The sequence below is a fragment of the Pecten maximus genome, chromosome 3, assembly GCF_902652985.1.
Source record: "Pecten maximus chromosome 3, xPecMax1.1, whole genome shotgun sequence".
NCBI classification, from domain to species: domain Eukaryota; kingdom Metazoa; phylum Mollusca; class Bivalvia; order Pectinida; family Pectinidae; genus Pecten; species Pecten maximus.
In genome coordinates this window covers 51414623-51440290 of record NC_047017.1, presented here as the reverse complement: position 1 = coordinate 51440290, position 25668 = coordinate 51414623, and the positions used below count along the sequence as shown (strand labels likewise).

The following is a 25668-nucleotide window of genomic DNA, read 5'->3' as shown; positions in this document are numbered from 1 at the left end:
GTCATTTCCGCCATTAAAGTCCTGGTACCGTAAATTTTCCTGAAAACGATAGAACAACCACCTAAGGTAGCAATTGCAAGCACGGACGGACAGACAGACGGACGGAACCCATTTGTTGAGCGAGGGATATTAACACGCTCTGGCCTGTTGATATGTTAGTACTGTACATCTATTTTGAAATAAAAAAACAAAGGTCATTATTATACGGAGGTAGTTTTTAATCGTTGAAATCAGTATTTGACTATTCATATAAAATTTGTATTCGTATAAAACAATGTCTTGCTATCACTACAAGAACAAATCGTGCATAGGTTAAGTATTGGCACTTCAAGGTCAATATCCAATCTAGAGGTCATCAAGCAAAATAATTCTTAAACACAAAATACACGAAATCATAATATAACTGAGCTCAAAGTGTAACATGAAGTCCCTGGTTTCTAGGTTTAAATACAAATTCACAGCTCATTATGTAAACAAAAACAAATACTGTAATGCTGATATTCAAATCAAAATGTCCATAGGGCCTGTATCGTTCACTGGATATCGTTCATTGGATATTTCAGTGATTACGGCAAATCACTCACTTAAGTTATGTTTCAAATACTATTCCCAGTTTTGAGTCTGTCCTCATTACCATTCATTAAAGTTAACACCTTTCTATTTAGCTAACATTTGGCTTTCAGCAGTTTCCAATCAAGATTTAAAGCAAATTATGTTGAAAGGCAGTCATTACTAATAACCAATTTTGACATCCTTTATTGGGCTTGGCTCCTCTGCCTCTGTAGGGAATAGACTTTTAAGTTAAGTATTCTCTATTGATATTACATAAAGTATGCTTTAGACCAAATTTGTTTAAAAATCCCTTTATCCCTTTCAAAGAAACTCCTCTTTTCCACTATAGGGTCTCCAAATCCTTGGGTGCCTGTCCCTCCTTTTATACAACATTGAATAACCTACCTGCAAAAATCCTCCAGACCAGTTTGATAAAAATTCCATCAGGCCATTCAAAATAAGTACAATGTACATTCAAAATAAGTACAATGTACTTTAAATGGTTTACCTCTAATATCTCTTTAAGGCCCAGTCTCTCCAACCCATGGGAAACCAGATCCGTGGTTCATTAGGGAAATTAGATCTCCTTCACCCAAGGATGATTCAGACCAAATTTAGACAAAATCCTGTCATTACCACATCAAAAGAATGATTTTTGATAAGAATTGGCTGCTCTTGGGCCATCTTCATTCTCCAAAGGTGCCGGAAACACCTTTAAAGCAAAATGCATTCTCTTCCCACAAAAGATTCTACAGATAAATTTTGGACCAAATCCTTAAGTCCTACAGAAAAAAAGGTTTTAAAGACTGCAATATTTCCCCTATTTGGCCCTGCCCCACAGGCCGTTAGGGGTTAGCCCTACCATTTGTACAATGTTGAATTCCCACCAACCAGAGATGCTTCCAGTAAATATGAGTGATATACAAGGCATTGCTGTAGAGAGAAGTCATTTTTTGGCCCCAACCCTTAGCCCCCTGTGGATCAGCCCTGTCCTTTGAAGTTTTTAATCCCCAACACATAATGATAGTCAAATTCAGTTACTTTCAAATCTGTGGTTAAGAAGACGACAGATGCCACAGTATGGCATAAGTTCACCTTGATTGTTTGGTCCAGGTGAGCTAACAACACTAAAATTTAAACTGAATTCCAGGTATCTTCTAATCCTAAGACAATTAACTGGGCATTCCTTCGTTTTAATAAAGTTTAGGTCATCAAAATCAAACTTATTGGAAAATATATATTTTTTCCAAGCAGCAAAAGTTGTAATCTTTACATTAATAAGGCAGTTTTACTCTCAAAATAAACTTAAGTTCTTTGAGTATTAAGTTCTGAAAATTCTTAATTTGACCCAGAGTATCACAAATTACCACAAAGACATACAGTATTTGTATATGATAAGCCTGTTTCCTGTACATTTCATTACATGTAGGCACAAACACTCATAATATAATTGTTTGGACACAGATTTCATCAATAGAAATTTTCTATGTTTCTGATGTGCGAACAAAGGAATGCCCCTTTAATGCTTTTAAATCTATTAAATATATTTTTTTTTATTTAATTAAGTGTCAATGTCATCTGGTGCTATCAGTATGGAACAAACCTGTCTGGGGAATTCACCAAACTCTCCCGCAGACATTTCTCTTAGACAAACTGTTAATGTCTCGGACACTCCTTCATTCAATTTATCTGGGGATCTTGCACATTTTCTTTCTGCATTGATATCTCCGGGTAAATTTAGATCAATGTTGACTACAACACCCTATAAAATATTTTATCTTGCCAATCTACTACTTTAATTTCGATTTAATCTCCCATATAACTAGTACATATTTGGTAATAGTAAATTTCAATTCCAATGCTTTAAACATATTTTAATTAAAACTGCTTTTCTTGCCAGCATCATTGCTGATCCTTGCAAATATACCATTACAGAAATAATTACTGAATTAAGTATGAAATTATTGGGAAATGTTGATCATTAATTTTCCTAAATTGAAGTCCCTTGGTTCATTAAAATATCAGTAAAATTAATAGTTATGATACAGACTCTGTTTTGCTCTATTTCTTACACACTTGGGAGAGGTTACCTCGAAATATCAAATAATTTATATCAAATATTACAAAATAAAACGAATTAAAAAATCCAGAGTTAATTGGTGATCCACAGTTAAGAGCATACTTTCGACCCTGACATCATCACCTTGTACACAACCTTGGCCATAAACCACTGTAAACTGGCTCATTTCTATATAATGGTGAGATAATATTAGATTATAATGCCAACAAAAATGAATTCTGTTTTTGCATTAGTAGTTACAAACTTTAAAGATGATATTTACTAGCATTTGAACCTTCATATTTCAACAAACAAATAAAGAGACCATATAATATAAGGGGTGTTTTTTTATTGTGTTTTCCTTTAGTCCCCTTTTGTTTTTGTATTGATCTACACATATGTAAACAATTAACATACAATCAATCTCAGATTCCAGGGGCAAGTGTCAACAAGTCTACATACTTTCTGTATGAACAAATATTTATACATAGTTTTGATTATTCATACATATATATGTTATATCTTTATTTTTTAAGAGGAAATTAAGAAGTTTTGTGGTGTAAAATAATACAGGTTTCTGTTGTTTGGTGACTACCATTATATACAGGACTATTCAAATTTCTTTCTTAGAAACTCTTCACCCCTCTCCTATTTCCAATACTAAGTAAACATTACATATATAAATCATGGACAAATTAAAGAAACACACAATAATAATAAAAAAAAACCAATTAATGCACATCAATTAACAAATTAATCATTCACTGCAAAATCAACAAATAACAGTTTTCAGTATTAACAAAAGGTGCTGCAATTCAGTTAAGGAATGGTATTGTTATTTTGGTTGGTATATATACGACTACTGGCAGAAATCTGTGTTAACATTTAAAACCTCGATCACATTCCTTGTGGTGGGGAAGGCCTCGTATACCTTTGGTAACAAGGACGTTGGAATATTCAACCTGCAAGAAAGGTCAAGGTCAAACATAAATTTGGTGATAAATTCAAATATATTTACATACTTGCCAACTTTTTAAAATTCTCATGGGGGAGAAAGTGCATGAGCGATATCATTGACCGGAAAACACACGTGCGACACATTTAGCAAACAAAAACTAAGAGGAGATAATTTGCTATTGATAAATAACTTCCCTGCATGAAAATTTCCCTCCCTCACTTAAATAATAAAAAACGGGGAAACAATTATTCCAAGCTTGACCAATAATCTTTTTCATTTAAGTTTGGAAAGATAATTATATCAGCAACAAGTAACAAAAAATAGATGCAAATTTACATTATCTTTAATTATTTCTGGAAATTATTTAACTCACTGCTGACTCTAAATAAAAGTATTCACTTTGATATGTGATGAGAAGTATGTTGTAAGATAGATGTCAGTCAGTGAATGCAAATTATCACAAACTAACAAGATGAATAGGGCTCTAAATGGGGTTATCAAGCCATATTCTCTAAAATCGGGAGAAAACCCTATAATTTATCAATACGATTGGGAGACGGGGCAGGGGATCTGAAATTGGGAAATTCCCGACTAAATCAGGAAAGTTGGCAAGTATGTTTTTATTGAAATATGAAATGAACATGTAAAGAATCTGATAGTTAAATGTAATGTCTCATTATGTCTCCATGTTAAATGACACAATATGCTTTGTGTGAATTATGCAATGGGGACAGTAAGTAACAATTTGACTGAGAATGTTCACTGTAATGAATTTGGGGTTATAACACTGCTGAGTATCCCAGTATATAGTCACTGTCTTACCGTTTAATATTCATCCATTGTTTAGACATGAGTATAAAAACATCTGGTGCCCCAGACAGCATGGCTTCCATCTCCAGTAACTGAAAGTAAATATCAACTCAGATAGAGAAACTACAGTTAAAACCCCCAGTACTAAAGTTGAGGGATTCGTAAGATATCTTGTATACAAACCCGAAAGTGGTCAATAGTGATTTTTAACCTTAAACAATGACCATGTACAATGTGAATCTAATACAAGGGCCCAATGGGCCCAAATCGCTCACCTGCAATGCAGTGATCTTTTCATATATGGATCCTGCAGTTATTTGAAAGCATGCTACAGGACCAATATAATGTCTCTCTGCACTTTGGCTTTTCACTAAAAGTCATTTAAAGATTTAAGCATACTTGATCGACGTGACCTTGAATGAAGGTCAAGGTCATTCATTTGAACAAACTTGGTAGCCCTTCACCCCAGCATGCTACAGACCCAATATCAACTCCCTGGGACTCTTGGTTATTGAGAAGAAGTTGTTTAAAGATTTTAGCCTTTTTGACCCCTGTGACCTTGAATGAAGGTCAAGGTCATTCATTTGAACAAACTTGGTAGCCCTTTACCCCAGCATGCTACAGACCCAATATCAACTCTCTGGGACTCTTGGTTATTGAGAAGAAGTCGTTTAAAAGATTTTAGCCTTTTTGACTCCTGTGACCTTGAATGAAAGTCAAGGTCATTCATTTGAACAAACTTGGTAGCCCTTCACGCCAGCATGCTACAGGCCAAATATTAGGTCTCTGGGACTCTTGGTTATTGAGAAGAAGTCGTTTAAAGATTTTAGCCTTTTTGACTCCTGTGACCTTGAATGAAAGTCAAGGTCATTCATTTGAACAAACTTGGTAGCTCTTTACCCCAGCATGCTACAGGCCAAATATTAGGTCTCTGGGACTGTTGGTTATCGAGAAGAAGTCGTTTAAAGATTTTAGCCTTTTTGGCCCCTGTGACCTTGAATGAAGGTCAAGGCCATTCATTTGAACAAACTAGGTAGCCCTTCATCCCAGCATGCTACAGACCCAATATCAACTCCCTGGGACTGTTGGTTATTGAGAAGAAGTCGTTTGAAGATTTTAGCCTTTTTGACCCCTGTGACCTTGAATGAAGGTCAAGGTCATTCATTTGAACAAACTTGGTAGCCCTTCACCCCAGCATGCTACAGGCCAAATATTAGGTCTCTGGGACTCTTGGTTATTGAGAAGAAGTCGTTTAAAGATTTTAGCCTTTTTGACTCCTGTGACCTTGAATGAAAGTCAAGGTCATTCATTTGAACAAACTTGGGAGCCCTTCACCCCAGCATGCTACAGGCCAAATATTAGGCCTCTGGGACTCTTGGTTATTGAGAAGAAGTCGTTTAAAGATTTTAGCCTTTTTGACTCCTGTGACCTTGAATGACGGTCAAGGTCATTCATTTGAACAAACTTGGTAGCCCTTCACCCCAGCATGCTACAGACCCAATATCAACTCCCTGGGACTCTTGGTTATTGAGAAGAAGTCGTTTAAAGATTTTAGCCTTTTTGACCCCTGTGACCTTGAATGAAAGTCAAGGTCATTCATTTGAACAAACTTGGTAGCCCTTCACCCGAGCATGCTACAGACCCAATATCAACTCCCTGGGACTCTTGGTTATTGAGAAGAAGTCGTTTAAAGATTTTAGCCTTTTTGACTCCTGTGACCTTGAATGAAAGTCAAGGTCATTCATTTGAACAAACTTGGTAGCCCTTCACCCCAGCATGCTACAGACCCAATATCAAGTCCCTGGGACTCTTGGTTATTGAGAAGAAGTCGTTTAAAGATTTTAGCCTTTTTGACTCCTGTGACCTTGAATGAAAGTCAAGGTCATTCATTTGAACAAACTTGGTAGCCCTTCACCCCAGCATGCTACAGACCCAATATCAAGTCCCTGGGACTCTTGGTTATTGAGAAGAAGTCGTTTAAAAGATTTTAGCCTTTTTGACTCCTGTGACCTTGAATGAAGGTCAAGGTCATTCATTTGAACAAACTTGGTAGCCCTTCACCCCAGCATGCTACAGACCCAATATCAAGTCCCTGGGTCTTTTGGCTATTCAGAAGAAGTCGTCTAATTTTTTTTTAGCCTTTTTGACTCCTGTGACCTTGAATGAAAGTCAAGGTCATTCATTTGAACAAACTTGGTAGCCCTTTACCCCAGCATGCTACAGACCCAATATCAACTCCCTGGGACTGTTGGTTGTTGAGAAGAAGTCGTTTGAAGATTTTAGCCTTTTTGACTCCTGTGACCTTGAATGAAGGTCAAGGTCATTCATTTGAACAAACTTGGTAGCCCTTCACCCCAGCATACTACAGGCCCAATATTAGGTCTCTAGGCCTTTTGGTTATTGAGAAGAAGTTGCTTGAATGGAAAGTTGACGCCGGACGGACGGCCGGACGGCCGGACGGACGACGGACGGACGACGGACGCCGCGCCACGGCATAAGCTCACTTGCCCTTCGGGCAGGTGAGCTAAAAACCAACATCCGCTTATAACAGCTAGTGCGTCATTATAAGAAATTTCAGAAAGACAGTTCTATAAGGGCTACCTGATATAAGATATAATTTTGACAGTTATTTCTGGTTCTATCCATAGTAAGAAATCAGAACTTTGACCTTAGTAACATTTTAAACCTTTCTTTATCACATTACCTTTCTCCACAGGTATTTATACCTATATATGTATTTTCAACAGTATATCACTGGTTCTATTTTTAGTAACAATTATCTTGAAACACCTAATGATGCAAGTCTACATACCAATGTATTATCATGTGAAATTTCATACTGTTTTGATTTTCTGCATATGCCTTGCATGGTGTCTTTTTGACAGTATTTTTTCAGTTCTATTTTTGGTAACAATGACCTTGACCTTTGGTCTGTGAAAGCTTTCATAAACAAGTAACCAGTTATAGTGTGCAAGTGCATTTGGTCCAACAGAATGAATAATTAATTGATTAGATGCATACACTTTTAACTTCTATAACAAAACTGCAGTGAAATAGTCTGGCCTATAAAATTGCACTCACCTTGCCATTAGGCATTTTGCCTGTGACTTGCCTTCCAATAGACATGATCACTCCCAAAGCCACAGAATAGGCAACAGCACTGTAATGGAAAAACCCAAAGGCTTCAGTGTGATTCCCCAAGAGATCAGAACTCCTGTACTTGTATAATTACCCAGAAAACACACGATCTGCTACTCGAATTTCTGGCGAAATATATGACTTGTAAAAAATGTTTTAGTTAAAAACACAGCTAAGAGAATATTGACTTAAAATCTCAATCTGGGGCATGTGCATCTGTGACAGAGAGAAGAAATATCAGTATTTGCATTAAGATTATCAAGTTATAATTTCAAGCCACTTTTTTGCTAATTAATTTTATTTCCTGCAGTGGCCTAAACAGCTTACTTAACTATCCTCAAGATTTCCTAAAAGGATTCATCATTTGTCAATTATAAGAGTATTTTAAAGAAAAAAATATATGAGGACGGAAGTGATATTTTTAATTTCCTTCAATCAACTTCAAATTGCAAACTAATTGGCAGAAGAAATAATTAAAGAAAGCAATTATTGGCATAAAAGTGGCCATTATATCGAAACAAGGTTGAAAAATACTGTAGTTTTTACCATGCAACCATTTCATTTTTAACCAAAAGTAAGGAGAAAATAATTTTACCCAGTCATCTTATATAGTTATTAAGTCTTCAATCTAAATACTAAATCTAAAACTGGGCTATAATCACGGCAGACATTCCCACCACCTGATACACAGGTCTGGTAGATTTTATGTCAGAGTTAGTGACATCAGTTGATACACAGGCCTGGTAGATTTTATGTCAGAGTTAGTGACATCAGTCGATACACAGGCCTGGTAGATTTTATGTCAGAGTTAGTGACATCAGTTGATACACAGATCTGGTAGATTTTATGTCAGATACAGTGACATCAGCCGATACATAGGCCTGGTAGATTTTATGTCAGCGTTAGTGACATCAGTTGATACACAGATCTGGTAGATTTTATGTCAGAGTTAGTGACATCAGCCGATACACAGGCCTGGTAGATTTTATGTCAGAGTTAGTGACATCAGTCGATACACAGGTCTGGTAGATTTTATGTCAGAGTTAGAGAAACCATACTTGCCAACTGTGCATATTTTTGAGGGAAATTTCAACTTCCCTTTTTTTCTTAAAATGTTTATATAAGTTAGCAATAATTTTTTTTTTCTGATACAAAATTCTCATTAATCCACAAGAAAGAGTGATTCAAAGCAGGGTGTTGGTTTGTGAAAAGAATTAAAGGTTCTTTTTTGACTCATGAATGTTTACATGAGTAATCTCCCTTGTGTATATTCCAGAATGTCTTTATAGCGTTTAGATATAAGTCAGCCTTTTAGAGTTTTGATTTTACTCAATTTGGAGGATGTATACTCTTATATATGATACCACATACAATGTACCCATGATCATTATCCTTAACATCTGTATTGAATTAAAACATTCAATAAAATCAATAAAATGAGGATGTTTATCATAGATAATAAAATGAGGCTGTTTAACAAAGATAATAAAATGAGGCTGTTTATCATAGATAATGAAATGAGGCTGTTTATCATAGATAATAAAAAGAGGCTGTTTAACATAGATAATAAAAAGAGGCTGGTTAACATAGATAATAAAATGAGGCTGTTTAACATAGATAATAAAATGAGGCTGTTTAACATAGATAATAAAGTGAGGCTGTTTAACATAGATAATAAAGTGAGGCTGTATAACATAGATAATGAAATGAGGCTGTTTATCATAGATAATAAAGTGAGGCTGTTTAACATAGATAATGAAATGAGGCTGTTTATCATAGATAATAAAGTGAGGCTGTTTATCATAGATAATAAAGTGAGGCTGTATAACATAGATAATGAAATGAGGCTGTTTATCATAGATAATAAAGTGAGGCTGTTTATCATAGATAATAAAGTGAGGCTGTATAACATAGATAATGAAATGAGGCTGTTTATCATAGATAATAAAGTGAGGCTGTTTAACATAGATAATGAAATGAGGCTGTTTATCATAGATAATATAATGAGGCTGTTTAACATAGATAATGAAATGAGGCTGTTTATCATAGATAATAAAGTGAGGCTGATTAACAAAGATAATAAAGTGAGGCTGTTTAACATAGATAATGAAATGAGGCTGTTTATCATAGATAATAAAATGAGGCTGTTTAACACAGATAATAAAATGAGGCTGTTTATCAAAGATTATAAAATGGGGCTGTTTAACATAGATAATAAAGTGAGGCTGTATAACATAGATAATGAAATGAGGCTGTTTATCAAAGATTATAAAATGAGGCTGTTTAACATAGATAATGAAATGAGGCTGTTTAACATAGATAATAAAATGAGGCTGTTTAACACAGATAATAAAAAGAGGCTGTTTAACATAGATAATAAAATGAGGCTGTTTAACACAGATAATAAAATGAGGCTGTTTAACATAGATAATAAAGTGAGGCTGTTTAACACAGATAACAAAATGAGGCTGTTTAACATAGATAATAAAGTGAGGCTGTTTAACACAGATAATAAAATGAGGCTGTTTATCAAAGATTATAAAATGAGGCTGTTTATCATAGATAATGAAATGAGGCTGTTTAACAAAGATTATAAAAAGAGGCTGTTTAACATAGATAATAAAATGAGGCTGTTTATCATAGATAATGAAATGAGGCTGTTTAACATAGATAATAAAGTGAGGCTGTTTAACACAGATAATAAAATGAGGCTGTTTAACATAGATAATAAAGTGAGGCTGTTTAACACAGATAATAAAATGAGGCTGTTTATCAAAGATTATAAAATGAGGCTGTTTAACATAGATAATAAAGTGAGGCTGTTTATCAAAGATAATAAAATGAGGCTGTTTATCATAGATAATGAAATGAGACTGTTTAACATAGATAATGAAATGAGACTGTTTATCATAGATAATGAAATGAGGCTGTTTAACAAAGATTATAAAAAGAGGCTGTTTAACATAGATAATGAAATGAGACTGTTTAACATAGATAATAAAATGAGGCTGTTTATCATAGATAATAAAGTGAGGCTGTATAACAAAGATAATAAAGTGAGGCTGTTTAACATAGGTAATAAAGTGAGGCTGTTTAACACAGATAATAAAGTGAGGCTGTTTAACATAGATAATGAAATGAGGCTTTTTATCATAGATAATAAAGTGAGGCTGTTTAACACAGATAATAAAAAGAGGCTGTTTAACACAGATAATAAAATGAGGCTGTTTAACAGATAATAAAATGAGGCTGTTTAACATAGATAATAAAATGAGGCTGTTTAACACAGATAATAAAATGAGGCTGTTTATCAAAGATTATAAAATGAGGCTGTTTAACATAGATAATGAAATGAGGCTGTTTAACATAGATAATAAAATGAGGCTGTTTATCAAAGATTATAAAATGAGGCTGTTTATCATAGATAATGAAATGAGGCTGTATAACATAGATAATAAAATGAGGCTGTTTAACATAGATAATGAAATGAGGCTGTTTAACATAGATAATAAAGTGAGGCTGTTTATCATAGATAATAAAGTGAGGCTGTATAACAAAGATAATAAAGTGAGGCTGTTTAACATAGGTAATAAAGTGAGGCTGTTTATCAAAGATAATGAAATGAGGCTGTTTAACACAGATAATAAAATGAGGCTGTTTAACAGATAATAAAATGAGGCTTTTTAACAAAGATAATAAAGTGAGGCTGTTTTACATAGATATGTTGAATTCAGTAAATTCCATTCTAACAACGTACATCTCCAGGCTGAGATGACCAGGTGCTGTAATCCGTGTTCACTAATTGTACATACCTTGATCCTCGGGACAGAGGCATCAGATTGTAGAAGTAGTAGGCCAAAGTCAGAATGATATTCAGCACGGAGTCAACATCCTGTAAAATACAGCAGATTGATATTGATGGGTATTTAGGATACTGCGGGAGTATGGTACACAATGTTTACATGGTACACAATGAGATTATATGGTACACAATCATTATATAAAGACATGATATTCTACCAGCACATGCCATTTTTCACAATATAATTGAATCATACTTGTTATATACTGTCACCATACATTATAACATATCATTGAAACTGCCATCTCTAAATATATATGATGAAACAGCACAAAATGTGTGAAGCTATTAAAGCATAAACTAAATGTTTTCATGACTTCATACACTTAAGATAGAGATAATGTTGGCACAAGGTATTTGTCTATATGAGAAATTACCAGCCAACAGGTATCAACACAAAATAATTACAACATCTGCTCAAAATCTTGGATATAATAGCTGCAAAAGGTATTTGAGAAATGATCATCACAAAATATTTATGAGGCTGTCAACATATATTTGCTAACATCAGCACAAAAAGTTTCTAACAGTATCAACAAAAATTCTTTGAAATAACAATATGGTTCTGAGCCATTTACTGTGAAGGATGTTTTAATCATCATAATCCTCACAAAGGCTTGTCCTAGAGATAGTCTAACAGCAACAAGACATCTACTTCCTTGATAAAGCCAAATATGGTTTCCGGGGTTCTAAAAACAGGAGATTAAAGAAGCCAAACAATTGTATCTTAAATGATCTTTGTTCTATTGCCTTGAGTGAAACCAAATAAACACTATAAATTTCTTGTGCCAATTATGAGATGGAATTTGTAGTCAGATTTAAAACGGTTATTATGATATAAAGACAGGTCAACAGTACATGTACCCTAGGGTCCAAACACAAAACTCTTTATACAAATGTGGCATGCAACTTAGCCTGGCAACTCAAGTACAAATAATGTACCTGGTTACCATGCTATCATGAGTGATCGAGTGCTGAAAAATCAATAAGTCAACAAGACACATTAACATAATGTCATAGACACGTTAATTTAGAAAGGCTGGATTCAGTCTGGGATAAGGTGATGGTATTACGTAACACAAAACAGTGCACCATAACTTCATTCTTGTGGATCTTAACTGATATTATTAGGTAAATGGCAGTGTCAGTCCAGCACGAAGGAGGAACAGAATCACAGACAGGCTATTACTTTGAATTTAATCTGTCACAATAGCCCGGAATCCAAATAACAGGCTTCATAACTGATTTATGTTTAACAGCTTCATGAGAGAATGCCATCAGAAATTTGAAAAAACATTTTTGGTAATTCTTTTAGAATGGAATCACAAGTGCCCCAGAGGGCCTGCATCAGTCACCTGGATATTTTGGTAATTATGGCAAAATACTCTAATTCAAGCTATATTTCAAAAATTTTCCTACTTTGGAACTGCCTCTCCCAACAATAGTTCAAACTAAAGGTGGACTAATTCCTGTCATTCTTGAAAAAGATAAAAAAAAATATAATTTTTTTACTATATTTTACCTATTGGGCCCCTTTCTCCTGCCCCGGGAGTGCCACATCCTTCATTTAAAAACATAAGACCTCATTTGCGAGGGTAATTGCCAAATGATACTCCAGATCAAATTTCATCAAAATCCATTCAATTAGACTAGAAAAGATTTAAAAGATTTACCTCAATTTCCCCTATTGGGCCCGGCCCCTCCGGCCCCAGGGGAGCCACACCCTCTGTTTATACAATGTAAAATCTACTTTGCCCAATAATGCTCTGGACTAAATGTCATCAAAATCCATTCAAGCGTTCAGGTCTAGTTGAAATTTAAAAGATTTACCTCAATTTTCCTTATAAGGTCAATATCTGGCAACATACAAAGTTTCATCTTTGGTTGATATTTCCTCCAGATGTAAAGTTCACAAGGTCCAATAATAATATTATTTAGAAACTGATGTTGAATCTAAAGTGATGCCTCACTGAAGCATGCCGCAGAAGATAACCCGCAGGACCCTTCACCAAGTTACACTATATAATTATACTGACTATACAGGCAAATCAGTCTTGACTTCCTACCTCCAAAATGCTAAGTGTTCAGCAGGAGTAGCATGAACTGAAATTTTATAGAATCTGATATGTCTTGGCCATGACTCAGAACCCAAAGCCTTCTTCACAGAGCCTTGCAGGGGTGAACACTCTTCTGAAGACCAAAGTGAGGCATTGTCAAGGGAGAAATCAGGAAGACTGAGAAACTTGTTAAGAAGGAGGAGAAAATATAAGATCCCAAATTTTGCTGCCTTTTATGATTAAGCTGTACTTGCAGGACAAATCAGTAAATGTGTAGCCATGTGAGAATCCATATCATCTAATTAAAGACTGTTAGAGAAACACGACACCAAAACTCCTTAGTTAGTACAAGATCACCACTCCATATTTGCTAAGTTTTTTCCATGGGTTTAGATTGCACATATTCAAATGTTTAAGAATCAGAAAAATACAATAAATGTTATCAAATCCTTTTGACATAGCTAACACTGTCTTATTAAATAACTATATAACTTAACTGGTTTTTCCTTCTGGACTTATAAATTAGAAGCAATAAGAAGTTTTACTGATGCCTATAATTATTGTCTAAGTTTGGGGTAACAACATGGGAGTTTTCCTCCCATAGTGATATCAATCTCATACATAGGGTTATTTCTGCCTCAATGTCGGGTGTACATAGGTGGCAGCCCTTATTCACACTGCTTTGAGCATCTCTTGATTGCAACCGTTTCCTAATATTATATCATTTTTAAATGCTGCAGTGGAAAAAAGAAAGGCGCTAATACAGACTTTATGAACCACCAGATTTTTGGAGTAAGTTTGACAGAATCCAAAAACCATGGTTTATTAAGAAATCATCTCTATTCAGGGAAACCTGTGTTCAAAAACAAAACACCATGGTTTATTAAGAAATCACCTCTATTCAGGGAAACCTGTGTTCAAAAACAAAACACCATGGTTTATTAAGAAATCACCTCTATTCAGGGAAACCTGTGTTCAAAAACAAAACACCATGGTTTATTAAGAAATCACCTCTATTCAGGGAAACCTGTGTTCAGAAACAATCTGGTATATGAACTCCATCATTGCAGCTGTATTCAGTGCTATCTGAACATGTATTCAATAACTGCTTGCTGTAAAGCTCCACCTTATTGACCCTATAATACTGGTATCACAGGTATACATGTATATGTTGCTGCATACGTCTGGAGCCATCCGTTTCTACAGTTTACAAACCGTCCTAGTTTATGTGTTAAAACCCACATAATATACATTCACTGAATCACAATGTTATCTGTAACAGCAAAGCCAGCTGTGATCAACTAAAGAAATCAATTTACAGGACAAGAAGCACTGAGCTTCAAAAAATTCCTCAATCTAAAGTTTTCGCCTATCTTAATCCCTTCAATTTAAGTCAACAAAGTGGGTGTCAAACCTTGATAGTCACTGTTTACACCGAGTCTTGTTACCATGGTAGTCTAACAGATTTATACTGTAGTCTAGTTACCATGGTAGTCTAACAGATTTATACTGTAGTCTTGTTACCATGGTAGTCTAACAGATTTATACTGTAGTCTTGTTACCATGGTAGTCTAACAGGTTTATACTGTAGTCTTGTTACCATGGTAGTCTAACAGATTTATACTGTAGTCTTGTTACCATGGTAGTCTAACAGGTTTATACTGTAGTCTTGTTACCATGGTAGTCTAACAGATTTATACTGTAGTCTTGTTACCATGGTAGTCTAACAGGTTTATACTGTAGTCTTGTTACCATGGTAGTCTAACAGATTTATACTGTAGTCTTGTTACCATGGTAGTCTAACAGGTTTATACTGTAGTCTTGTTACCATGGTAGTCTAACAGGTTTATACTGTAGTCTTGTTACCATGGTAGTCTAACAGATTTATACTGTAGTCTTGTTACCATGGTAGTCTAACAGATTTATACTGTAGTCTACTTACCATGGTAGTCTAACATATTTATACTGTAGTCTAGTTACCGTGGTAGTCTAAAAGATTTATACTGTAGTCTAGTTATCATGGTAGCCTAACAGATTTATACTGTAGTCTTGTTATCATGGTAGTCTAACAGATTTATACTGTAGTCTTGTTACCATGGTAGTCTAACAGATTTATACTGTAGTCTTGTTATCATGGTAGTCTAACAGATTTATACTGTAGTCTTGTTACCGTGGTAGTCTAACAGGTTTATACTGTAGTCTTGTTACCATGGTAGTCTAACAGATTTATACTGTAGTCTTGTTACCGTGGTAGTCTAACAGATTTATACTGTAGTCTTGTTACCATGGTAGTCTAACAGATTTATACTGTAGTCTTGTTACCATGGTAGTCTAACAGATTTATACTGTAGTCTTGTTACCATGGTAGTCTAACAGGTTTATACTGTAGTCTTGTTATCGTGTTAGTCTAACAGATTTATACTGTAGTCTTGTTACCATGGTAGTCTAACGGATTTATACTGTAGTCTTGTTACCGTGGTAGTCTAACGGATTTAATCTTAGTACTGTAGTCCTGTTCCTATTAAACTAGGTTTTGAGTCTTAATTCTTCAGTTTTGCAACTTCAAGCTGTATGTCTTACTGTTAAGTATTAATTCTTTAGTTATGGCACCATAGTATTAACAAAGTACAACTGAATACTTACCGTAACTTTTGTGACTCCCGTTCTCTTGATTTCCTCCTGGAGCTGATTAAACACAGAGTCAAGCTCAGCATGGTATGCCATCGTCCTTTCATGTCTATTCATCACATTCATAGAAAATAAAACTTTGTGGTTTCTGAAAAAGTAGAAATTCAATGACTAATACAATTTGTATCAAATATTTACATGTACTTACAGCAGAAAACTGTTTACTGATGTCATGTTTTGGGGAAATTTACGTTTTATTTGATCATATCATGTTTTGTTTCATAACATAATATAATACTTTGTTTAACGGGGCATTCCTTCGTTTTAATATAGTTTAAGTCGTCAAAATTAAACTTACTGGAAAATATGTCTTTTTTCCCAAGTAGTAAAAGTTATAATTTTCACATTGATAGAACAGTTTTACTCTCAAGATAAACCAAAATTCTTCGAGTATTAAGTCCAAAAAATTCTTAATTTGAACCGAAGTAGCACTTATTACCACAAAGACATAGGGTATTTGTGTATGATACACCTTTTTCTTGTACATTACATGTAGGCTCAAACACTCATATAATCATTGTTCGGACATAGATTTTACCAATAGAAATTGTACATATTTCTGATGTCCGAACAAAGGATGCCTCTTATTAATATAAAGAACAAAAACTTTTTTACATAATAAAGTCTAATAAAATAATAAAATTCAGATTTAATGAAACCAGATCATAAACATGATAAAAAGTCTAAAAACAATCTCTGGTGAGAAATATGCCTCAAGTGCTTCAAAGAAAGAATATATTTCATCTTATGACACAGATAGTTTTGTCTCTTGGACATAAATGGTCAAAATATGAAGATGTTTGCTAAACGTACATGTCTCTTGTGAGAACAAGCATGGCGCCATCGAGTCGGTCATCCTCCTTGTTATCACGTCTACTGCTCGGTACTTGTGTGGCCACTAGGAATCCCTGCTGATTTATCTGTCTTTTCTACAAAATCACAATAAAATAACATTTATATGCGTCAGAGAGGTCAACACAACAGGTCATAGGTCACTTGTTCCAGGGTCAAAATTAAAGTTTCTGTGTTCTTCCCATTGAAATTCTAGATATCCTGTTCGAATAACAATTGTGTCATTGAGATTAATCTTAAAATGTATATTCCTCGATATTCTTTGTGTTTATGCTATATGTGTCCTGTATTTGTAAATGCCTTGTACAAATAGGAAATTTTTTAAAACGGATAGAGAAAAAATTTGTAAGTAACATGTTTTAAGAAAACAGAATAAATCCACAAACAGTAAGCCACCCCCGACAATATCATACAGCATTGTAATACAGCTTACCATGCTTCAGTAAGTAAATTTAACCTCAAAGTTGCTGATCATTACTGTATACAAATAAATATTTGCCAAGCATTTTTAACAGCCTAGCATCAACTTCTTTTTCAAATGTGGCAATAAAACATAACAATGTATTACTAAATGTTACTGTGTCCACAATAGGTAAAAATTAAATTCTCAGAATATTCCAAAGTTCGGTTTTCAATAGTCCAGCTACAAATCGGATTCCTTTTTGTAAGTCATTTGAGGCAAAATTATGAAATTTCATGAAATTAACATGATTGTTTCTGTGTATCACCAGATGATTTAACATCACATGTCCCTGGTCATACAGACTTGTAGGCAGCCTATCTGGAGAGCTACTAGCCGCACCAGCAGAAAGAGAGATAACTCCTATCCATACCTCGTACACTACGGTAGACCATTTGTCTTAATGATGTGGATATCTATATTCAGTAAGAAACCCGAATCCTCAACAGATTATAGCTTTCCCACAAAGAATCAGTATCTAGGACTCAAATTTTACTTGGAAATGACCATTATTCTGAAATACAAAATGTAGTACTATTATTACTACCTTTACGATAAAGTATGAGAATCACCTGTATGTGATCACCTGTATTTGATCACCTGTATGTGATCACCTGTATTTGATCACCTGTATGTGATCACCTGTATTTGATCACCTGTATTTGATCACCTGCCTGACCACAGGTTTTCCTCAGATACAATATAAAATTGCCTTTCTCCCATGTTAAAGACCCTAAGACCACTTCTATCTGGACTAACAAGACAGACTGTTACAGTTTTATAACCTGTTTATTTATCCTCCAATGACCCATTTTTTTTCTATATCAGTATTAAATATAGGAATGACAATCATGCAACACAACTGCAAACATGTTTATATACAATAAGATAATAAATTTCTGGGATCACTGGGTAACACGGTACATACCACAAACTGAATCTGATCACTGGGTAACACGGTACGGGATAGAATACTTACTTTAGCAATATCTAGTAAATCTTCATACTTACTTTAGCAATATCTAGTAAATCTTCACAAGTTTTAGCTTTTTCTATGTCTTCTTTTAAGCCGGAATATGTTACTGTTCCTTCCCTGTCAAACACAAATATAGGTAAACATAAAACGGTCATAACATTGTCTGATAATGATCAATACATTCTAATAGATTTGAAATGTAACAAGACGTTTGATTGGTCAATGAAAATAATTTGTCACAGTATAACCATGACATAGCACTACAAATTTCAAAACAGATCTGAGTTACCACACCATTTAAGGTATTTTTTCAAAGACAGGATATCCACCAATGTGTACCAACACAGAACTACGTACCCAGAAAAGTGTTCCAACATGGTCTTGCCTAACTTAAACACCAGGTCAAAGTACTGCAACACTTTAACATTAAAAACAGAACCCCTGAAAAACAGAACAGAGAGGACTGAAATCCTGATAATCTTGCATTAATGTCAACTGTTAAATGAGTTCTATATCGTAAAATAAAACAGAACATTTATATATAGGTTTTCATAAATGTGAAGCCTCTATTTCATACATAGGTTTTACATTGTGAAGTCTCTATTTTATATTTAGATTTTACATGTGAAGCCTCTATTTTATATTTAGATTTTACATTGTGAAGTCTCTATTTTATATTTAGATTTTACATGTGAAGCCTCTATTTCATACATAGATTTTACATGTGAAGTCTCTATTTTATATTTAGATTTTACATGTGAAGCCTCTATTTCATACATAGATTTTACATGTGAAGCCTCTATTTTATATTTAGATTTTACATGTGAAGTCTCTATTTTATATTCAGTTTTACATGTGAAGTCTCTATTTTATATTTAGATTTTACATGTGAAGCCTCTATTTCATACATAGATTTTACATGTGAAGCCTCTATTTTATATTTAGATTTTACATGTGAAGTCTCTATTTTATATTCAGTTTTACATGTGAAGTCTCTATTTTATATTTAGATTTTACATGTGAAGCCTCTATTTTATATTTAGATTTACATGTGAAGTCTTCATTTTATATTTAGATTTACATGTGAAGCCTCTATTTTATATTTAGATTTTACGTGTGAAGTCTCTATTTTATATTTAGATTTTACATGTGAAGTCTCTATTTTATATTTAGATTTTACATGTTATATATTATATAAATTATACATGTGAAGCCTATATTATAAATATAAGTTTTACATGTGAAGCCTATCGTATAGGTTTTACATGTCAAGCCTATCGTATAGGTTTTACATGTCAAGCCTATCGTATAGGTTTTACATGTGAAGCCTATCGTATAGGTTTTACATGTGAAGCCTATCGTATAGGTTTTACATGTGAAGCCTATCGTATAGGTTTTACATGTGAAGCCTATCGTATAGGTTTTACATGTGAAGCCTATCGTATAGGTTTTACATGTGAAGCCTCTATTTGATATCAGTAACATCAGTAACAGGCAACTTTAACCTCTGCAAAATGTTGGCCTCAAAATGGAGATTCTTAAAAATTTATGATGTTATTTCCTTTTATCCAATGTTTTTTTCCTTTTCAAACAATAGATCTTTAAGTTTGTTTACGTTTGACTTTTAAGGAAAGATTTTGACATCTTTCATTCTCAAATACAACAGTGTAGTTGTATATTATCTTTCTAACAGTAAAATATTGATAATAAAATGTGATAAAGGTTTTAAATGTGTGTGTTACCTGATAAAGCTGATATCTGTCCTATACCCATCAGTGGTATGATCAGGCATGGTGTCCAGCCACAATACTGCCTGTTCTGGGTCTACCAGACGACGATACTTCACAGCAACATCAAATATCTCTCTCCATGTTAATGACCGATCTGTAATATAAAACATAACACAAATGTAACTGTACTAACGACCGATCTGTAATATAAAACAGAACACAAATGTAACAGTACTAACTATACAAAGCTAATACCTCAGTAGTCCTGAAAAACAAATTTGTGGTTTTCACATTCCACAATTTCTCTGTATTTGACTATGAAATCTTAATACAAGTATGTACAGAAATGTTTACAATCTATTATACACTTCTGACCTTTTCAAAACTTTTCGTTACAGGATTTGAGAAAACTGCTACTAACAAAACAAAACCAGGTTGTACACGAAACGTTATAAAACAGTGCTTTTCCTCAAAACAAAATCTTGTTCTACAGATGATGTATTCATTGATGAAATTATTTGATGCAATTTAAATTGTGCTTACCCATTTGTTTGTTTTGACGTAATCCTTTCCATCTCGCCTGCAAATGGAATAGAAAACCACTACTAGTACATCACACAGAGCATTTATCTAACATAATAAAGAACTTCAGTATTAATAGCTTGTATCTTTATTCAACATAAGGACACTAACCTGTTGCCTGAGTTTATATATATATCACACAATAAATTTTGTTATTATGGATATCACAAATCATACAAAAAATTAAACTAGAATTGATCAAACACCCTCGATCCATGTTTCTTCTCATAAATCTTGAAAGTTTGGAAAGATGAAACACTTTTCCTGGATGCCAGACACGACGTTAACCAGTTTTACTTATATTAATAGCACTTACCTCTAAAATTTGTGATATATGTATTGATGCCAATCCCATGGCTATGTTAAGTTTTCTGTTTGGGGTATATCCATCTGTATTCACCTGGGTTAACATCCCTATCTTATCAGCTTTACATATTAAATTCTGTATATTACTAGGGTATTGTTTAACCAGTGCAGGTACCACATCTCTGAAATAAAAATAAAACATCATATAATCTTTTTAAAAAAAAAAAAAATCAAATTTCAGAGATAAGGCAACATACATGCCATACCTCCCGGGTGAGACAAAATCTCCCTTATTTCCAAGTAATTTATTGCCTCCCGGGAGGAGAGCCTGAATTCCCATATTTTGTAGTCCCCTCCAGTATTTTTTAACTCCATTTTTTGTTTACAACTCAGTAGTTTTTCCATAAAATTTAAAGAGATTTGGCTAAATTTATTGATCACATGATCTGTTTGTTCACATGACTACTCAGTCAAAATGGCGCCTATTGGACACGAGCTTCATACGAAGCTATGGCTAGTGGGATGTCTGTCGCTGCTAGAATATCTATCAACATAAATTAAAGGCAACTTGCACCTTACAAAATTTAACTCTGTTTGTAATCAGACTAAAATTATTCTTTGTTTATTTAGGACCAAACTGTTTACGATCAGTGATTCAGAGCCTGGCCAGACAGAAAAATCACATGTTTTTCATATAAAATGTGTATGGTGGATCAGTGATAGTTTGAAATCTGATTGTTTATTTTCTTGATAGTAATATAAACCTACACACTTTATATCTGGTGTGTAAATAACCTACACACTTTATATCTGGTGTATATATAACCTACACACTTTATATCTGGTGTATATAAACCTACACACTTAATATCAGGTGTATATATAACCTACTGACTTTATATCTGGTGTATATAAACCTACACACTTTATATCTGGTGTATATATAAACCTACACACTTTATATCTGGTTTATATAAACCTACACACTTAATATCAGGTGTATATATAACCTACAAACTTAATATCTGGTGTATATATAAACCTACACACTTTATATCTGGTGTATATAAACCTACACACTTTATGTCTGGTGTATATAAACCTACTGACTTTATATCTGGTGTATATAAACCTACTCACTTTATATCTGGTGTATATAAAGATACAAACTTTATATCTGGTGTATATAAACCTACACACTTTATGTCTGGTGTATATAAACCTACTGACTTTATATCTGGTGTATATATAACCTACTGACTTTATATCTGGTGTGTATATAAACCTACACACTTTATATCTGGTGTATATAAACCTACACACTTTTTGTCTGGCGTATATAAACCTACTGACTTTATATCTGGTGTATATAAACCTACACACTTCATATCTGGTGTATATATAACCTACACACTTTATATCTGGTGTATATAAACCTACACACTTAATATCTGGTGTATATATAACCTACAAACTTAATATCTGGTGTATATATAAACCTACTGACTTTATATCTGGTGTATATAAACCTACACACTTTATATCTGGTGTATATATAACCTACACACTTTATATCTGGTGTATATATAACCTACACACTTTATATCTGGTGTATATATAACCTACACACTTTATATCTGGTGTATATAAACCTACACACTATATATCTGGTGTATATATAAACCTACTGACTTTATATCTGGTGTATATAAACCTACTGACTTTATATCTGGTGTATATAAACCTACACACTTTATATCTGGTGTATATATAACCTACACACTTTATATCTGGTGTATATATAACCTACTGACTTTATATCTGGTGTATATAAACCTACACACTTTATATCTGGTGTATATATAACCTACACACTTTATATCTGGTGTATATATAACCTACACACTTTATATCTGGTGTATATATAAACCTACACACTTTATATCTGGTTTATATAAACCTACACACTTTATATCTGGTGTATATAAACCTACACACTTTATATCTGGTGTATATGACCTACTGACTTTATATCTGGTGTATATAAACCTACACACTTTATATCTGGTGTATATAAACCTACACACTTTATATCTGGTGTATATAAACCTACTGACTTTATATCTGGTGTGTATATAAACCTACACACTTTATATCTGGTGTATATAAACCTACACACTTTTTGTCTGGCGTATATAAACCTACTGACTTTATATCTGGTGTATATAAACCTACACACTTTATATATGGTGTATATATAACCTTCTTTATATCTGGTGTATATAAACCTACTGACTTTATATCTGGTGTATATAAACCTACACACTTTATATCTGGTGTGTATATAACCTACACACTTTATATCTGGTGTATATATAACCAAACACGTTATATCTGGTGTATATATGACCTACTGACTTTATATCTGGTGTGTATAAACCTACACACTTTATATCTGGTGTATATAAACCTACACACTTTATATCTGGTATATATAAACCTACACACATTATATCTGGTGTATATAAACCTACTGACTTTATATCTGGTGTATATAACCTACTTTATATCTGGTGTATATAAACCTACACACTTTATATATGGTGTATATATAACCTTCTTTATATCTGGTGTGTATATAACCTACACACTTTATATCTGGTGTATATATAACCAAACACGTTATATCTGGTGTATATATGACCTACTGACTTTATATCTGGTGTGTATATGACCTACTGACTTTATATCTGGTGTATATATGACCTACTGACTTTATATCTGGTGTATATATAACCTACTGACTTTATATCTGGTGTGTATATGACCTACTGACTTTATATCTGGTGTATATAAACCTACACACTTTATATCTGGTGTATATATAACCTACACACGTTATATCTGGTGTATATATAACCCACACACTTTATATCTGGTGTATATATAACCAAACACGTTATATCTGGTGTATATATAACCTACTGACTTTATATCTGGTGTATATAAACCTACACACTTTATATCTGGTGTGTATATAACCTACACACTTTATATCTGGTGTATAAATAACCTACTGACTTTATATCTGGTGTGTATATGACCTACTGACTTTATATCTGGTGTATATAAACCTACACACTTTATATCTGGTGTATATATAACCTACACACGTTATATCTGGTGTATATATAACCCACACACTTTATATCTGGTGTATATATAACCAAACACGTTATATCTGGTGTATATATAACCTACTGACTTTATATCTGGTGTATATAAACCTACACACTTTATATCTGGTGTATATATAACCTACACACTTTATATCTGGTGTATATAAACCTACTGACTTTATATCTGGTGTATATAAACCTACTGACTTTATATCTGGTGTATATAAACCTACACACTTTATATCTGGTGTATATAAACCTACTCACTTTATATCTGGTGTATATAACCTACTCACTTTATATCTGGTGTATATATAACCTACAAACTTTATATCTGGTATATATATAACCTACACACTTTATATCTGGTGTATATAAACCTACACACTTTATATCTGGTGTATATAAACCTACTCACTTTATATCTGGTGTATATATAACCTACTCACTTTATATCTGGAGTATATATAACCTACAAACTTTATATCTGGTATATATATAACCTACACACTTTATATCTGGTGTATATAAAGATACAAACTTTATATCTGGTGTATATAAACCTACACACTTTATATCTGGTGTATATAAACCTACTGACTTTATATCTGGTGTATATAAACCTACACACTTTATATCTGGTGTATATAAACCCACACACTTTATATCTGGTGTATATAAAGATACAAACTTTATATCTGGTGTATATATAACCTACACACTTTATATCTGGTGTATATATATAACCTACACACTTTATATCTGGTGTATATAAACCTACACACTTTATATCTGGTGTATATAAACCTACTGACTTTATATCTGGTGTATATAAACCTACACACTTTATATCTGGTGTATATAAACCCACACACTTTATATCTGGTGTATATAAAGATACAAACTTTATATCTGGTGTATATATAACCCACACACTTTATATCTGGTGTATATATATAACCTACACACTTTATATCTGGTGTATATAAACCTACACACTTTATATCTGGTGTATATATAAACCTACACACTTTATATCTGGTTTATATAAACCTACACACTTTATGTCTGGTGTATATAAACCTACTGACTTTATATCTGGTGTATATAAACCTACTCACTTTATATCTGGTGTATATAAAGATACAAACTTTATATCTGGTGTATATAAACCCAGACCTGCCAACCTTTCAAATTCAAAAATAGTAATTTGGCCCATTTTTGAGCAAAAAAAGAGTAATTCTTAACAATTCTTGCCAATTCTATTGCATCAAAAAGAGTAATTTGCTACTATTTCGAGAGAAAAAAGAGTAACGACCACCACAAAATAGTAAAGATTACTATAAAATAGTAGTAGTTGGCAGGTCTGTAAACCTACACACTTTATGTCTGGTGTATATAAACCTACTGACTTTATATCTGGTGTATATATAACCTACTGACTTTATATCTGGTGTGT

General features: G+C 33.4%; 1 protein-coding gene across 1 annotated transcript in view; it reads right to left on the bottom strand.

Annotated features, from left to right (window-relative positions):
• Positions 1–193: 193 nt before the first annotated feature.
• The window catches only part of LOC117322804 (tetratricopeptide repeat protein 13-like), a 67103-nt gene continuing 41628 nt past the window's right edge, over positions 194–25668 (bottom strand). The window contains exons 23-33 of the mRNA XM_033877748.1: positions 21041–21212; positions 20686–20722; positions 20155–20296; positions 18770–18853; positions 18448–18529; positions 16938–17053; positions 16080–16212; positions 11330–11409; positions 7461–7539; positions 4392–4471; positions 194–3573 (exon numbers count right to left, since the gene is read on the bottom strand). Of these exons, the coding sequence (XP_033733639.1) occupies positions 3471–3573; positions 4392–4471; positions 7461–7539; positions 11330–11409; positions 16080–16212; positions 16938–17053; positions 18448–18529; positions 18770–18853; positions 20155–20296; positions 20686–20722; positions 21041–21212 (1108 nt within the window). The 3' untranslated portion in view covers positions 194–3470. The remainder of the gene's footprint in view (positions 3574–4391; positions 4472–7460; positions 7540–11329; positions 11410–16079; positions 16213–16937; positions 17054–18447; positions 18530–18769; positions 18854–20154; positions 20297–20685; positions 20723–21040; positions 21213–25668) is intronic.